The sequence below is a fragment of the Tetrao urogallus genome (genome assembly GCF_951394365.1).
Source record: "Tetrao urogallus genome assembly, chromosome: 1".
NCBI classification, from domain to species: domain Eukaryota; kingdom Metazoa; phylum Chordata; class Aves; order Galliformes; family Phasianidae; genus Tetrao; species Tetrao urogallus.
Window position 1 is genome coordinate 103762238 of NC_136813.1, and position 13469 is coordinate 103775706.

General features: G+C 38.5%; 1 protein-coding gene across 2 annotated transcripts in view; it reads right to left on the bottom strand.

Annotated features, from left to right (window-relative positions):
- The window catches only part of EPHA6 (EPH receptor A6), a gene marked incomplete at both ends in the record, with an annotated part of 498668 nt that overhangs the window by 57090 nt on the left and 428109 nt on the right, over window positions 1–13469 (bottom strand). For both annotated transcript variants that reach the window (XM_079541645.1, XM_079541644.1), the window contains one exon: window positions 3615–3824. In XM_079541645.1, the coding sequence (XP_079397771.1) occupies window positions 3615–3824 (210 nt within the window). The remainder of the gene's footprint in view (window positions 1–3614; window positions 3825–13469) is intronic.

Below are 13469 nucleotides of genomic sequence, written 5' to 3' on the forward strand. Positions count from 1 at the left end.
TGACAAATATTTGAGCATAACCTGAACATGTGTTATGTTTGACCAGTCTAACACAACAAAAGACAGTGTCTCTAAGTAGCATGTATGCGTCTCCACCTCCACTTATCTTCTGTGTAGGGAAGTAATCTAGCAACTCATGGGAAGGCAATTAAGCTGAATACCACTTGACTGAAATTTCATCACATGCTTTAACTAGTTGTTACATCTCCATACTCTGGAGCAGACTAAGCACATCAGCATAACTCTTAGTAACTTGCTTCTTTCTACCTCTCACGCATACTCTGAGACATGAATACTTAAAAATGTTTGATTTATATGTTAGCACCAAAATCATGCTACAGTCTTTGCTGCTGCTGTTAAAGGTTAGAATCCAGAATGTGTGATGTCTGGAAATGTCTAGTGGCTGCCAGCAGCTGGATTCCTGCACAGGAGCTCAATAACCCTGGTAAAGAAAAATTGGTATCGTCTTGCCTCATCTAAAGACAACCCCTTCAGGATCCCGTTGAATTTTGTACTTCTGATTTGGCAAAACCTTTTGACAGTCCCTCTGTCTTGTTTTTCTGAACAGCTGCCAATAAACAGGGTACTTCATTGTCTACAGTTAATTCTTAAAGTAAATGACTAGGTAATATGCTTGTCGTAGGAATGAGACCATTCAGAAACAGTTACTTCACATCCCAAAATCATTTGCATCTTGTTTCTCTTTTGAGCAATTTAAACCATCACCCCCCTTCATATTCCTAACTTACGTCAATGAGAGAATATTGAAAATGTTCTAACATGTCAAAGTTATATAATAAAGTAAAAAAACCCAACAACCCAAATTAAGCCTTAATCTTGAGCTGCCAGAAGTTTCATTACTTGTCAGTGTTTCTATACCTTACTGCTGTCAGTCTATTTTATTCCTCTAATCAATCTAATAAATCTGAAATCTCCCTGGATGAGGTATTTTAGCCAAATGGCTTGAGAAGAATTAAACCCACACATTTCAAGTGACTCTATAAAGAGTAACCAATAATTTAACTCCCTAGTAAGTATTAAGGAAAGAATATGTTGTACATACTAAGGCAAAATTCAAAAATACACCTGATGATAAAAGCTTACAATTATATTTCTTTATGAGTCATGCAGTTCAGTTTTTAGCAGGCTTTCATCCAACTGCAGAATACCCAAATGCAGAATCTCGAGGTGTCACCATGAACAGATACCAGTGTAGCCCTTTGTGCAGTAGTGACACAGATCATGATCTATTCATACATATGTACACATTTTGCTATATACAAGTTTTCCTGGAGACCCATGGCTTTTTTCTAAGTATTGTGAATATATTTCAAATTCAAATGAATCCACATCATATAAAATAGTGGACCTAAAAGAGGGATGCAAGAGCCTGGATGTCCTCTGTATTGACAGGAATGCTTGCTTATATTCTAGAAATGTCTTTTCATGAGCTGCTGTTGCCTTGGAAACCAACACAAAATATGAAAATCTAGTCTCTATAGGGCAAAAACCCACCACGCTTTTTTGTATATCTCATAAGTTTCCTTATCTTTTCCTATCAAATCTGAAAAACAAAGATTGGAAGTTGGGTATTACTAACTCTTAACTCATACTCCCTATTCAGAAATTATACTTCATTTAAAGTTTTTCTATAAATGATAAACAGAGTTAGGAAATAAGATTTACATTCATTGTCTCAATAGGTTGGCCAACCTAATAGGTTAGCCAAACCAAAACAACAAAAAGAAGTCAAAAGCTGTTTCCTGATTTTTAGGGGAAACATGCTGTCCTTATACCGTGTTACGTTGGAGCACCTGACAGGTTTTCCATCACTCTTTCCTGAACAGTCTCCTAACAAGCATGAGCACAGAGTGTTGCAGTATTCTAAGAAGTTTCCTTTCTTGCCTTCCCCTATCACAGTTACTGCTTTTTCCAGACTGATTCTAGATTTTTGCCCTGCATGTGGGAGAATGCACCAATAGAAACAACACAGCATCTACTCAAAATCAATATAGAAAGAGGAAGAAAACGTACATGACAACAGCAAGATAAAGCAAAAGATGTCAGTCATCTCTATCTCAAGGCTGTGCCTGCTGAGATGTTGAAAATCCTCCAGGTAAGAGGGCCACTTAGCTTAGTTTTGTGAGAAGGAAACCCATTTTGCCATAGAGCATGACAGCTTTATAAAATCTCATTTGTCTTTTACTTCAGCGAATTTATCAGAACATATTTATTTTAGAGTTAAACAAAGAGACTCTGCAATACCATTACTACAGCAATATTGAATGCAACAAATAAAACAGTACTTACTACAATTGCAGTTAAATTAGATGAGTTCCGCATTTTGGCCTCAATCACTTTTCAAAATGAAAGTACTTACGGAGAAATTACTTAATGCTAGTTTACCATCTCTATTAGCATTCTGTCACTTTGTCCTATCACAGAAACCTATGTAGATCTGTCTGAAAGTAATACCTCCTACTTATTTCCATGGACGCTACAGCAGATAAGAAGACACTGTTTGATAGAACAAATTCTCAGCTACAAAACACTCTTTTTCAACACAGTCACCATCATGAGCTATGCATTTTTCTCTATGGTGAACAAGGGCTTGTATGTTGTGTTTATCAAAATCTGTACCAGCGAAGGTGACTCACTGTCTCTCTTGCCATTGCTGAAACGCACCACCTACTGCTTCCCTGTGCTCACATTCACTGTTTGGTCTCCATAAATGCTCAGTAAGTGTAGATGAATCAGTGAGTGCCATTTTTTCTGCATGGAGAAATTCAGTGACACATCTTTGCTTCTGTCAGACTGTCCTTCTGTTGCCCTCTGTTGCATGGCAACAGAATCTAACAGAGTTTTAGTGGGAAGGTTCAACCTTTACTGCCATACCACCAATATCTGCCTCTGACATTGTAGGTTAGCATCATACAATAGGAGGCACTACTTTTGGAGCAGCCTTGTGTAAGTTCAGTGACTTGGCTCTGAAATAATTTTAGTTTCACGGATAGGAATTAAAGTTACTTGAAATCAGTTTATTAAGATTCTTGATGTTGTGGTGATCACAAGAGGAATGTTGTTGAATATTTTGCAGAGATGAAGAAGTGCTGCATCTGAGCTTGAAATTTTACTGGCATCACTGTGATCCGTTCCCTATCTGCTTCATACTGTAGTTGAAGTTTAATTTTTCTTTAAGTCAAATCTGAACAAGCTTCTCCAGATTTTACTTCACTGAAGAAAAAAATCCAACCAACCAACAAACCAGCCAACTAACCAACAAACCCACAAATATTCACTGTCACAAAAACAAATTTCCTTGTACCGCATGATGAATTTTAAGCATTAATGATGAGACTTAAACCTTGACAAAACGGTCCTACATGCTCCAATAGAAGGTAAGCTAAATTATATCAAAATTAAATTTAAGATGCAAGACTTCCATGAGATGAAGCAGTGAGAGGTTTTCCTCCCCTCCTGTATGTGCATATCTTTATAACTAAAGATAAATGAACGAAGTCAGCCAATTCAATCCATTATTCCTATGGCTTAGATAAATCTGAAACAAAAGGGGCAGAGCGACAGACCGTTCAAAATAGATAAGACAAACTTACACTTGTTGTATAAGCAGCTTCAGGATCATCCTCCAACACCCGTGACAAACCGAAGTCGGAGACTTTACACATGAGGTTGCCGTTGACCAAAATGTTACGGGCTGCCAGATCACGGTGTACATAGCCCATGTCTGAGAGGTACTTCATGCCAGATGCAATTCCCCGCAGCATGCCCACCAGCTGGATGACTGTGAAGTGGCCATCGTGTTTCTGCAAGTAAAGATGCAAGTTCAAGGTACACATCTAATTTTCTTGAACTTTGTACTAGTGACATTAGATAGAGATTGTATTTAAGATGTATTTGTAGCCCTGCCAGCCAACCCAACCAATGCTGGCATATTTTTTCATTTAACTTCCCCAGCAGCACAAGCAATCTCTCCTTGTGCAGCTTATCTCCCCCTTTTATTTTTTTTAACATTTCCACACTCTGCATTATCATTCCAATGACCACACCTAATGTATTTTACCCTCAGTTACCATGAATGCTTTCCCCCACTTCTTAAAGCAAGAATGAAAATGCACAGAAAAATCTGTTCTGCACATAATGCCATATAACCTCTGCACACTAAGGAAAAGGAAGGTTGGGATGAAATTCACAGAGTAATGCATGGTTTCTCCAGTCTTCCTAGCTGACTGAGAAGCCACTTAGACCCAGACCCATCAAAGTATTACACTCTTTAATTCCTGCTGGAATCTATTGGTTTTGAACTTCAAAATATGAATTATGTCATTAATTGCACTAGTCTATGTGGTTAGTCTTGGGCCTTGCTTTTCCATCTCCAAAATGAAAATTATTGCTTCCATACCTCTTAAATCAGAAGTCTGCTCTATCTATCCCATATAAGGCAGACTGCTGACAGCAGTATTTTTGTGACCTCAGCTAACAGACATTTAGCTTCTCATGGATTATTCAGTAAGCCAAGCTTTTATGTTAGCAAGAAGAGACATACAAAAACAAACAACTCTTCCCTGCGAGCAAGTTAACTTCCCATTTTCTCTTTTAACACTTTCAGCATCAGGCTACATACAATTAGCACTCAGGACATTTCTATTGCTTAATTCATAAGCAACCAGGACTGTTTAGCCTGGGGAAAAGGAGGCTGAGGGCAGACCTTATTGCTCTCTTCCCACATCTGAAAGGTGCTTACAGCCAGAGTGGGGTTGGTCTCTTCTGAGTGGTGACAGGATGAAGGGAAATGGCCTCAAGTTGCACCAGGGTAAGTTTAGGTTGGATATCAGGAAACGCTTCTTTACAGTAAGGGTTGTTAAGCACTGGAATAGGCTCCCCAGGGAGGTGATTGAGTCACCATCCCTGAATGTGTTTAAAAACTGTTTGGATGTGGTGCTCAGGGACATGATTTAGTGAAAGGTTGTTAGAGTTATAGTTAGGTTGTGGTTGGACTTGATAATCTTGAAGGTCTTTTCCAACCTGAGCTATTCTATGATTCTGTATGTCTAGGTAAAATGAATTTGGAGGGAAGAACTTTAATTTAAAGCCCAGTAAGTGTATTAGATTTGAGAAACTGAACAGCACAAATATGCTCATCCCTGAGCAGCAAATTATTTTTAGCATATCTATTAGGAATCAATTTCTTTCATAAGATCAGTTGGAAGAAAAGATCAAATGCACTAGTACATGAAATCCTAGACTGGAGACAACGTTCACTGGGTAACAACTAACAATATTGCATCCAGTTATAACAAAACAAGACAAAAGTACCGAAGAAGCAGTAAATTCAATATACGCATGCTTAGATTTCAAAGCTGCTATTCTGAGCTAATATAGCAGAATGACAAAGTTATTTGCTATTTAATGTATGAACGACAGAGTCATCTCACAGCCTTTTCCAAGCAAAGCACACTTAGTGACACATCTTCAAAAAAAAGCTACTTATGACAAACTCATAGCAACTTTTCCCCTTAAACATTCTCACCACTCTTGCTTATGTTCTGTAATCTTCAAGTACTATCCAAATATGAGCAGATAGTTCTAATCATGCCACAACAGTAAACCTAACCCTGCTTTGTTGTCTCCACCAAAGCCTCTGGTAATCAGCTAGCTCTGCAGACAACAGTCTGAGGGTTGCTAGCTGAGGATCAAGATCCAAGCATGACAATGATGTATTTTACATACAGGAATCCCCTGTTACAGATATCTTAGATTTTCCTTTCCTACCAAAAGAGTAAGGAACCTTTCAGGGTCTCAAAACATGTCAGTGACAGATAATTTAAATAAAAGTTGCCATTACTGATTAAGCAATGAAAGACAAAATACAAGATTCTTAAAGACCTTAAGCCTGTTCTAATAAAATAATAACATCAACCCTATTTGGTATTGTATCCATTGAAACCATGCTGGATTTGATTTTTGCTTTTTATTTAATAATACGAACTCTTCAATTCACTAAAACTTTATTGAGCTGGGTTGCAGTTAATTCTTTTTGCACTTATTCAGAATGAATAACTCTTTTTCATTAGCTTTCTGTAGAAACAGGATTTGGAGTAAGGCGCCCATGGTTTGTTTTTGCAAAACAAACATCCCCCTAACAAACCACCAAACAAAACCAACCCTTCCCCCTGCAAACTCTAGGTCTTACCTTTTCCTTATCATCATTCACAGTTCCACTCTTTCAACCTCACAGTCATCTGCAACACTTCCCTTACCCTTTTGTCCATTTAAATCACGAGCATTCATTCCTTTCTTTTTTAATTTGTTCTCTTTCAAATCTAGGCCATGCTTGACTGATTTTTTCATAAAACATAACCCTTTTTCTGCTCCTTCCAAATCTCAGTATTTTCCTTACAAGTATAGCAGAAATGCTTTTGCAATTCTCTCTCTCTCTCCTTTCACATTTCTTTGAGCTTCTGCCTTGACATAAAAGTTCAGGCTTCTTATCTTCACCTTTAAAGAAATGACAGACTTGCTAACAGACCAGTTAAGATTTTATTACATTTTCTTCCTTTCTCCAAACATTTTTCTGAATCTTCATCCACATCTGTTCCTGTCTGTCACTTCTCATTCTTGGTTTTACATTGTTTAATACCACCCTCATATCTGGAAAAACTGTATTTTTACTGTCAGCAAAACAATTTTTTCTGTGAGTCTCTGTGTAATCACTTCTGCGTTGGTTTCCTTGCCAGATGTATTCCCTTACCATCTACAAACTGTTAACTTCAAATACATCAAAATATTTGTCTGATTTAATGTGACCAGGAGAGAGACCTGGGCCACATTTAACCCTTGGGAAATTCAACTAGGCTGGTGAATGCTATGTACAAACCTGGACTCATATCTTCAGAATCTGTAAATTCCCATGTACATTCGTGAGTCAAATCAATCCTTCAGCAACTTTCCATTACCTTGTTTCATTTGCTTGTCCTAAAGGGACACGATATGCTCAACTAAATGATATGGCAGCTGTTATCTGGGGCTTTATTCTGATTCCCATGACTTATATTTGAAATACGCTTTTGACAGGATTCCCACTGGGGTGTTAAAGGTATTAATCAATACTGGCAGCAATTCAGACCCCAGTGGACTTACCACATTTATCCTATCATCTCATCAAATTTTAATCAGACTTTAATGGCTTTGCTAAATAAACTTTTATTATCAGCTGAATATAAATGCAGTATCTGTATGGTTCTCATTTATGCAGGTCTATGAAAAATGTTTTCTGCTGTTGCAGTTTGCCTTCAAAAATCTTACGTGTGAGAAATATTCTCATTATAATACAGAACCTTCAATAGCACTGATGTATAATGAGGCAGTAAAGGGAGTTGGCTATTTCAGGGAAAGAAGGAAGGTATTTTAAGTTTCTATCATTGTTTTCCACTTCATAGTTTCCAACTCTAGTCTGCACGATTTCAGTTCTTTTCTACAAGACCACAGATTTTTCCTTTTCAGAAGGTTTTTTCTGTTTTAATACTGAATAACTTTTTGGCAGAGTGGTGAGTCAAGCTTCCTGTACTGTTTATGGACTATTGTTCCTGGAGAAGATAAATCTACACCAAAATTCACTTCTAGACTCAAAGTAAGATCTCAACACTTTTATGATCTTACATTCTGAGAAGTGCAGGTTATTTTAGATCTTGTTGTTGAAGGAGAAAGGCACTGAGAATTGCGTTTCTAGATCTAACTTGGATTATCTTCGCCACTGATGGCTGCTATGGGTCACTATATGAAAAATCTAGTTTTTGCTATCACTATTTGACAGTGCAAAGTAAATCATAGCTTTTTATTGGGATAAATCTTCCTATGTTCAGTTTGAAACTTGGTACTAACAGGAAGTGTAATTCATGCTTTGTACTATCTTGTGGATTGCAAACAAATCAGAACTGAATTAGATCAACAATCAATTTCATCTTGAATGAATAGCTACTAGGATTCCGTACAAATAATAACAACTCATTTCATTATGCATGTAAGACTGAATATATATGACTGAAATTAATTTAGTTTATTTTAAATGCTACTGAATGATCCTACACCACAAGAATCGAAATACCTCAGAGAGTACTAAAAATATAAAATCATAAAATGGATTAGGTAGGAAGGAACCTTAAAAGCCTACCCTACTTGAATCCCCTGCCATGGGCAGGGCTGCCACCCACCTGAGCTGAGAAGCTCAGGCTTCTCAGGGCCCATCCAACCCAAACTTGAATGCCTCCAGGGATGAGGCATCCATAGCTCCTCTGGGCAGCCTGTGCCTGTGTTTCACTCTCCTCTGAGTAAGGAATTTCCTCCTAACATCTAATCTAAATCTCCTCTCTTTTAGCTTAAAGCCATTCCCCCTTGTCTTACCTTTTTCAGACCATGTAAAAAGTCAGCCCCCCTTCTACTCATAAGCTCCTCTCAAGTACTAGAAGGCTGCAATGAAATTTCCCTGGAGCCTTCTCTTCTCCAAGCTAAATAAGCCCAACTTCCTCAAACTTTCTTTGCAGGACAGGTGCTCCAGCCCTCTGATCACCTTTGTGGCCTCCTCTGGACCTGCTCCAACAGATCAGCATCCTTCCAGTACTGGGTCACCCAGGCTTGGACACAGTACTCCACATGGGGCCATACGAGGGCAGAATAGAGGGGGACAATTCCCTCTCTTTCCCTGCTGACCACTCCTCTTCTGATGCAGCTCAGGATACAGCTGGCCTTCTGGGCTGCAAATGCACACTGCTGGTTCACATCCAGCTTTTCATCCATCAGGACACCCAAGTCCTTTTCCACAGGGATGCTACCAATGAGATCTTCTAGTCTGTACATAACTTGAACTTCTCCAAAACAAGCGCAACACATTCCTGTTGCTTTACTGAACCCCACTTTTTGAGCCTGCCGAGGTCCCTCTGGATGACATCCTTTCCTTCTATTGCGTCAACTGCATCACTCAGCTTAGTGTCATCAGCAAATATGCTGAGGATGCACTTGATCCCACTGTCTAGGTCATTGATAAAGTCATTGAAGAAATATTGGTCCCTGGGGGCCACCACTCATCACTGGCCTTGGATGGAAAAAGACCCAGTGATCACATCCCTTTTGCTATGACAATACAACCAATTCTTTATCCACCAAACAGTTCATGCTTCAAATCCATGTCCTGCTAATATAGAAATAAGGATATGGTGCAGGATCACGTCAAAGGCCTTGCGCAAGTCCAGGTAGATTATATCAGTTGCTTTTCCTTTGTCCACTGATGCCATCACTCCATCATAGAAATACACCAGATTGATCAGGCACAATCTGCCCTGGGTGGAGCTGTGTTGGCTGTTTTGTACCTCCTTCACAACTTGCATGTGCCTTAACAAAACTTCCAGGACGATCTGCTCCATGATCTTCCCCGGCACAGAAGTGAGGATCACAGGTCTCTACTTCCCTGGTTTTTCCTTTCTTAAAAAAGGGACTGATGCTTCCCTTTTTTCCAGTCACCAGGGACAGTTAATTATTATACTGCCATCAGAAGGCAATATAGATGCATATCTTCCTCCCAGTGGGAAATTTTTTATTATTAAAAAAAAACGTTGCAAGACAGAGCTGTTCTAGGTTAGGATGCTAACACCCTAATCTGGTCAGACCAGTGACAGTGGCCTTGTAACCTGTTACCCTACCTTCCTTTCCCATCTACAATAACCAGAAAGGGCTGTCCTGTCACAACCATGTGTCCCTGTCTACATGAGTGCACTGGAATGCAGCTGTTAGAGCTGGAAGGGAATTTGAATTGGATACAGATCACCTTCTTGCCCTGTGTCACTCCTGAGACGCTTTTCTAATCTGCACTTAAAGACAGTCTGGGTCAATATTTCTTATCCTACCACAAGGACCATCTTAAATAAGATCCCTACATTTTACTAGCATAGAGGATGGATTTTAATCTTTTTCACAACTGCTTTTTAAATACATAATATCCCTCTTGTCCTTTCCTTTGGCTTGAAAACAAGTTCAGAACATAGACCTCTTTTTCTCAGTATCTGTCCTTTTTTTTTTTTTCAATTTTGTTCTGTACTCTGCCCAGAGAATTCATACAGTTCCTGAAGGATCTGAAGTGTTATGGCCCAAGGGGGATGTAGTACCTTGAGGCCTCTCTAGGGTCAAGTGAAGACAGAGGGCCACCTCACACACCCTGCAGGAGATGCTCCCATTTCTTGACTGCAATGTGGTATTTGTCATTTTCACAGCAAGGTGATATCTCCGACCTAATGCAACACCTAGATTCATTCTAAGCAGTAATACTCTGTTCTCTACTCTGTACCTGATTATTCCAGTTTCAGTGGAGTATATTGACCTTGTCCTCACTTATTTCTAATTAGTTTCTAAAGCCAAGTAGTTAATAAGTTACGTCTTAAATTTGTTGCAATGATTTTAAATTCTACCTTTCTTTTCCTGTCTGACTGCCTTCGTAGTCAGATGTTCATTGTCTAAAAACTTTTAAAGTTTAATCACAGTTTCAGGATCCAGAAACTCATTAAAAACATGTGGAAATAAACAGACTACAGAATAGTACTTCTTCATATAAATTTCCATCTGAAGTCCATTGTCTGCATATTGTACTGCATCCATGTATGGAAATTTTGTCTAGACCAGGTTTCTCTAACTACTCATAAGGATCTCACATGATAGAATTTTAAAGCATTAGCAAAGACAAGATTTATGACACACTTTTTCTATATCCACAGAGCCTGTATCCCATTACAAAGGGAAAACAGACTGTTTGACATAATTAGTTCTTGGTAAATCCATGCTGGATCATCTTATCACGCTGTTATCTTTAAGGTGCTATTTGTTCTAAATATGTTAGAGCAGTTTGACATTAAGCTGACTGTCCTGTAACTTCTTGACTTCCATTTTCACTTCTTTTTAATACATGGCTGACACAGACTCTATTATAATCTCCTAGTTTCTTACTTATTTTCCACAAATTCTGTAAGATGCAGCACACTGAAACTTTCCATATTCCACAAATTCCTTCTGGCTTCAAATACAAGACTGCTGTAAATAATTCATTGTTGCTCAGTAGGAATAGTATCCACAGGGATTAAAAAAATCCAGTATTTGTAAAGGAATTTGTCACAGCAGTATCAGAAATAGTTTTTTTGCCTCTCTTTCACAGGGTGAAACACTGGTTGAGAAAAAATGTTAGCTCTGTAGCATCACCAAATACTTCTCAGATCATGTGCATATTCACTGCTTCCCATTTCACTATTAAGGTATCACATTCACACAAATTCAGTTTCTAATTACTCAATTTTTTTTTTTTTTTTCTTCAGAAGAAAATGTGCATATCAGCTGTCTCCAGTGTAGGCTTTCCTCTTTCTAGAGTAGTTTCTCAAAGAAAAATAAATGAAAATGCTGCCTTTGCCTTTGCCCCAGCAGGAAAGGAACATGTCTCCAATAAATAAAAGTGCACATGGATGTTGTGTGTGAAAGCAAAATAAGGAGTGTTAGTTATGAGCTGTAATGTTGTTGGTTCCCTGGATGCAGATAAATAAAAAGGAGAACCACTAAACTTAGAAATGGCCATCTGACTTCTGTTCCCCAAAGCTGACTCTGCCTAGTGAGGCCATGTTAGATGGATTTACAACACATACGTACAGCATCATTTTATAGAAATTTCTACCAATCTTCATTTTTCTCCTTTCTCCCTTACCCTCAGCCTCACTAAGAGCAGGAGTCTGCTGCAGCAATTAAACTCTAGTTAAAAATGGGAGGGCCTAATAGCAAAGCTGCTCTGAGAATAACTTCATAACGATTACTGCATCAAAGAACAATATATCATAACATTATCTCCTTCTAGTAACATAATTTTTCACATTTTTTACACTAATCTTAGCTGCTGCTAGACATGCCTCAAGGGATTCAAATTTGGTGATGAATTTGTGGGTCTCATTTGCTGTACAGTCTGCTGCCATTAATGTTTTGAAATAGTGAAGCACTTCCTAATTTTAAACAGAAACTTTAGAAAATACTTTCTTTGGAAGAAGAAAATACATGTTATGAATTTTAACATACTGCGAATGCCTGTAAATAAATCAACGCTTTTAAGATTATTTTCATTTTCTTAAGTGAAAGTCAGTTCTCAAATAAGAAGGGGAGCATTACTATTGCAAATGATAATGGAGAAAAAGGCAGGAAAACTCTGTGCTTACCCAATGCAAATGAACCCCTTCTGCCTACAACTCAGAGATTCACAACACTGGGCAAGAATGGAGCGTCCTTCTTTGTAACCTAAACATTCATGCCTTCAGGGAACAGTCAAGGGAAAATGCTGGAAAAAACAATCTCAGGAGCTTCTTAATCCGCATACTCTCTTTCCCAAATGAAAATCTGGAGAGGGATGACGAGGGTAAATCCCTAAAAAGGCCAATGAGGCACTGTCACAGCTGCCCCTGGACATGCCCAAGGCCAGGTTGGATGGGGCCCCAGGCAGCCTGAGCTGGTGGGAGCAGCCTTCCTGCAGCAGGAGTTTGGGGCTGGCTGGGCTTTTAGGGTCCCTTCCAACCTGGGGCACTTTATGATTCTGTGATTCTGTGATTCTATTTAATAAGCACACTGCTTATTAAAAAGGTTCTGAATTTCTAAGACTATTCTTTAATTATGCATTTCTTGACTGTCTTTCTTGTTGTATTTATACACTGTATCAACAGGAATGAAAAAACTTGTCTGACTGCAACTATCCTAACTACCGAGTGCATTTTTCTATGAACTCTGATATCTGCCCTTTTAACTTTTCACATGGTTCCTATTTTCCTCACATGCTTGGAGGATAAGTGATTGCTAAGATCTCCATTACACAGGTGGGTGACAGAAACATAAAGACATCTGTTCTAGCCAAAATATAGTGTATGTGAAGTTGGTAACAGAACAGGAAATTGCTGAAATTTCAGCCCATTTCTTGCGACACACAGAATATTCCTACCTGACAATAGGATGATTAACTTCTGTGTATCAATCTTACATGAGAAAAATGATACTGAGGTTCATCTTACAATAATGAGTTTTATATAACTGCAAAAATAATGCTGTTTTTTTTTTTTTTTTTTTTTTTTAGGGAAATTAGGTACCATGTGTCTCCAGCAATTTAGGTTGTCTGGTGGTGCACAATCTGCTGTAGTTAACTGCCATCATCTTACAGAATTGGTTCTAATGAGCTGATGTCTTCCCATAATGAAAATATCTACAGCATCTTTGTATTGCAAAATGCATGCCAATTTTTTTAACCCAAAAGCTCAAAGTTAACAGCTTAGAATACAGGATATTTTGTGGGTTGAGGAAGGCATAATTTAGCTGAGCTTGCAGTTTAATTCAAACAGAGATCAGCAGTCAAGGCAGTAGTTTGGGAGAGTTGGCTGCATAATCAAAACCAAAACACA